The sequence below is a fragment of the Poecilia latipinna genome, unplaced genomic scaffold (assembly GCF_001443285.1).
Source record: "Poecilia latipinna isolate Pla-1442-1.1 unplaced genomic scaffold, P_latipinna-1.0 Scaffold140, whole genome shotgun sequence".
NCBI lineage: Eukaryota > Metazoa > Chordata > Actinopteri > Cyprinodontiformes > Poeciliidae > Poecilia > Poecilia latipinna.
The window spans coordinates 230,811-235,664 of NW_015112756.1; the positions used below are offsets into that span (position 1 = coordinate 230,811).

Here is a 4,854-nt window from a genome sequence, read left to right on the forward strand (position 1 = left end):
TTTTTTTTTTTTTTTTTTTTTTTTTCTTTCTGCAGGTGTAGAGGCATACTGCCAGGACATCGACTTGGATTGTCTTTATGCTCATCTCTCATTCTTTCCTTTAAACCTTTTCCCCATTTCACGTTAAATAAATTCAAACTAATTTCTAATAATGTTTATTACGTCTCAAGAAAGCTGTAATGCTCTCGACTCTCAAACAGGACCGAATGCCACACCACCGGACAGGACACACACCAAAAAAAAAAAACAAACAAACAGATAAAATAAATAAAAAAAAAACATGCTTTTAGCTGATTTTTAGTAAACTCTGCCAGTCTATTTGTACATTTATATCACTTCGATCCATTTAATAAATTTATTGATCAAGGGGAAAATCTGCCAGTTTCCATCTCTTCAGCAGTCATCTCCTAAAATTTATCTTCTAATGTGTTCATATATCTTTATTCCAATAACAAAATGGAGAATAAGACAACTCAATTATAAAGAGCAGGAATATTCACATGCCTTATGAACTCAACGTACTTAAATGGCACGAATGAATTCTTAAGTTGCTTGTTATCCCGAGGAATGGCTTTCTCTAAACCTGATCCTTCCCACAGAGCTGATCCAATTCATTTACGACCTCCTCCCACAGGAGAGGAATAAAACAAAACGATAATTTAATCTCTTCGTTTCTAAGTGCCGAGGAAGCTTACCGCGGGCATGATCTCCTTTTTTAGGACGAAGGTGATGTTGGCGCAGCTGTTGTCCTGGTAAGAGGAGCTGGGGTGGCATTTGATTCGAGGCTGAGCGAGGCCGGAGCCCCAGCACTCGCCCAGCTCCAGGCAGGGTTTCACAAAGCAGTGGGCTTCTCTGAGGGGCATGCAGCTCTGATCCGGGGGGCATCCGCCTCGGCCTTTGGCGCCGAGTTTGCACGACTTCGGGCCGCACCACATCTGCAGCGAGGGGGAAAGAAACAAAAAAAAAAGTGACATTAATTACACAATCCTAAAACATGATCCGTTTTGGGTTGGGTCACCCTTGATCACTTGTTCAGTCTGTCTTGCAGCTCCACATCATTTCACATTTTCTCCTTTTCCTAGCCCATTACGCAGTTTGTCAATGAGTCTCTTTGCCACTCTGTGGGTGTAACCCTACCAGCCATGAGGGATGAGGTCACATGCAATTCCACGCAATATCAGGGTTATTTAGGAAATGTGGGGGGTGGGGGGGGAGGGGGTTCAGCTTGTGCCAAAAAGCATGCATCATGTGGAATGAACACATTAAAAGTTGCAACAATGGTAAAATCTTACACTTCCCGATCGTTTTCTCCCCTCCGGCTGCATTACTAAAACCATTGTGCATCTAGTGATAGCCAAGCATGATAACACAACCCCGAGCTCCGTTTGGCCCAGTGTGGGAACTTCACTCGAAAATTCATCCGACACCAATTATCAATACGGCCTTTGTGTTTCTTTACAAAACAAAAAACTGTATCGTCCCAGTATAGAATTTGACGCTCCCAAACCGGCTCCACCCAGATACAAACCGTGTTGTTGTGGGTGAGTGGTGAGCCCTACCTACTGCCGAGAGCAGGACACACCCACAAACACAACCTTTGTGTCAACAACCACTTTGTGTGAGGTTCCCCAGGGAGCTTTTGTCATCAGTAAACACAGACATCGTGCACTTCACGGCTAAACGCTGCAGTATAAACTTTCACTGAACGTCAAGGAAGTGTACAATCAGGATTTGTACTTTTAATTTGAGTACAAATCCTGATTGTTGATGCTCCAAACACCAGCTTTAAAGATAAATGCATTTTATTTTAGGGACAGAAAAAATACGATAAGGCAAAAATAACCCCTTTGTTTTAGCTAAGCCCCAAAATCATAAAGACAAAAGAACCTGGCATTTCAGTGAGCCAAATGTGTGCCGATCTTCATAAAATCAAGAAATGCCTTCGAGAAAAAACTGGAGCTGCAGCAAACCAGATTGGCTGAGGATTAAATGAGGTCTCTGTAACTAACTGACATAAGCCGTCAATGTTTTGCCTAAAATGTTAATCGAATGAGAACAGTTTTCCTCAAAAATGGTGTGTTGAACTTAGTTAATCTTATTTTGTAGAATGGAGGAAAGTGCAAAAGTTCAACGTATAAATCAATAATAAAATAAACAAAAATGTAATTTTTTAGAAGGAAAAATAGAAAAATTAGTCGGAAATCAATAATTTTGCAGCATCCCTAGAAAAAAAAACCCCTCAAATCTCTGATAGACAGCTATGTAAAAACAAAAAACAACTTGCAGTCACCAAAGCAACAACTTTAGATGCCATCAACATCCTAGGTTGTTGTTTGCAGTGATGTCAGAAGAAAGAAAGCCTTTTCCGTCCTGCTACCATCTACCGGGACTGTGACTGCACCTTGTTCAGATGAGACAAAGGCACAACTACTCAGCAAAGAAATTCTCCAGGTGGGTTTGTGATAAAACAATGGATGAATGTGTCAAAAAATACCTCATGCTCACTGTTAAGTACGGTGGGTTATCTGTGATGCTGTGGGCTAGCTTCGATTGGCCTCGGAGGGCTCGCAGAAATAGCAGGACATTTTAAATTACAATTTGGACAATTTTTGCCAAAAAGAACAAAACTCTGTCTTAATATTAACTCTCTACATTAATACTAGTATCAACAAATATGGAACAAGTAATTTTAGCACATTTTCCGATTAATGTGTCCACCACTCTGTGCACTGACATACCTTTGTGCACAGCACTTTTCCATTGGAGCAGTGACAAATGTTGCAGTCTTCTTCCCAGCTGGCTCCATCCGGGGCAACATGCCCGTTACTAGAGCAATGCTTTCTTGTTTCTACGTTTTAGGAAAAAAAACAAACAAACAAAAAACATATTGTTAGAGACTTGCAAAATAATCTGCTTAATTTCCCCCATCCTGCGAGGACGTACTGTCTTGACAGTGGAGTCCAGTTCTGTCTGGGGGGCACAGGCAGCGATATCCGTTGATCTCGTCCACGCAGGTGGATCCCAAGGCGCAGGGAGAGGACTGGCACTCGTTAATATCTGTTACGGCGAAGCAGGGTGAGAGAGGGGAAATCGTTTGCTTATGGAATAAAATGCATCAGGCCTGCAGAGTTCAGATATCGAGTTAAGTTAAATCAGTGCTCAAATCTAATTCTTTGGGATCATGCGTCATCGAAACTCCTTTATGCACGTTTATTTAACAACAACAAAAAAAAAGAGAAAACTAAACCAGCAAACAGGCCTACAATGAGCCTTGGACCCCCCCCCCCCGGAGCTTTTATAGAAAGTCGTCATTAGCAGGTATGCAGGAGCTAAAGGTTGGACTAAGCAGAACAAAGGGTTTGCAATGGGAAAGAATGTGGCCATCTGAAAGCCTTTAAGAGGGAAAACAGTCTGAGTAATCAGTGTCAGAGAGCATGGCTGATTAGCTGCTGGCTCGCTAAGCTGCTTTACCCCTGGGGACACCAACACGGCCCGGTGGAGTGACACCAAAATGGCTCAGGCTGGCCTGCAGCCCGGCGTTCAGATAATTGGCCGACTAGACCTTCCGTTTGCAAGTGACTGATTGTCCGGCTGCAAGGCATGATCCGACTGACTGACGGGCCCAAAAGTAAAGATGCACCGATCAGAATTTTGTGGCAGATGTCTGAGTTTTTAGAGGATTCAGAGTTCTCCTTGAAAATTATATCAGTAAATATTATTCCAGCCTTCTTACCCTAAACGGTCATTAATTTTTAAATTAGGAGCAGAGGCAACATCTTGCAACTTGTATAGCAGTACGTTAAAATCTTATTTTAACAACAAAATGGTTACACACTGATATTTTAAACAGTCTTTAATCATTAACAGCTAGCATGGCATAAAATAGAAGACGATGAAGTTTCCCAGGATAATGTAAACCTTAAATTTACATGACAGAAGCTGAAAGCTTAAAAAGATAAAACAGAGCAACCTTGCTCTACCCCCATTATGCCTTCATGTTATCTGTGTTGCTGTGCACCGACTGTCAGCTGGCTGAAAGAATGCAAATTCCAGCCCCGAGCGGACTTACTGCTGCAGACATCTACTGAAAAACAGGCATGAACTGAAGGCAGGTTTAATACTCACTGATCCGACAGTCTGGACCGGCGAAACCTGGGGCGCATTCACAGCGGTACCAGTTATCCCCGTCCACACAGGTCCCACTGTTGTAACTGAAGGTTTAAAACAAACCATGTCAGGTTGGATTTTTTATTTTTTTATTTTCTAAACAAACAAAATCAGATTCTCAATAATGCAAGATATATGAATCAGTTTTTTTTATAACTATATAGATAATGGGAAAAGTGTGCTTAAAAATCTGAAAGCGTTTTGTTAAGCAAGAGTCACATGTGAAAGAATTTGCAAAACAGGGTTAGGCGATTGCATCCCAGGAATGAAGGGAGGTGTTCGTCCCAATTCTCAGCAGGAAGAAAGCATGCAGGTGAGGTGAGCCACACAGGAGGAGCAGCTTGTTTACACCAGTTGAAATCTACAGGAAATGTTTGGCTTCCACTTACCATGGGTGGGGACTGCAGTCGTTGGTATCTGTGCAAGAAAGAAAAAGGGAGGGAGGGAAAAAAGAGAGAACTTGTGAGTGCGGTGTTATTTTCTCTCTCTCCGCCCTCATGTGGAGGTGCTCAGCGCACATTGGCAGCAGAAAAGCACGTCTGAGCTTGCGTTCGCAGAGGCATAATGTGTCCACACTGCCTGATCGCTCTGTATTACTATTACTACCAGAGCACTAAAAAAAAAAAAAAAAAAAAAAAAAAAAACCCCCTACCCCCCCCCCCCCTTTTTTCCCTTTTTCCCCCCCCC

The 4,854-nt window shown here is 42.3% G+C and overlaps 1 protein-coding gene across 1 annotated transcript in view; it reads right to left on the bottom strand.

The window, feature by feature from the left end:
- jag1b (jagged canonical Notch ligand 1b) overlaps nucleotides 1-4,854 on the bottom strand; it is a 52,047-nt gene that overhangs the window by 9,097 nt on the left and 38,096 nt on the right. Inside the window, exons 18-22 of the mRNA XM_015028962.1 lie at nucleotides 4,557-4,584; nucleotides 4,126-4,211; nucleotides 2,944-3,057; nucleotides 2,739-2,848; nucleotides 696-935 (exon numbers count right to left, since the gene is read on the bottom strand). Coding sequence (XP_014884448.1) covers nucleotides 696-935; nucleotides 2,739-2,848; nucleotides 2,944-3,057; nucleotides 4,126-4,211; nucleotides 4,557-4,584 — 578 coding nt within the window. The remainder of the gene's footprint in view (nucleotides 1-695; nucleotides 936-2,738; nucleotides 2,849-2,943; nucleotides 3,058-4,125; nucleotides 4,212-4,556; nucleotides 4,585-4,854) is intronic.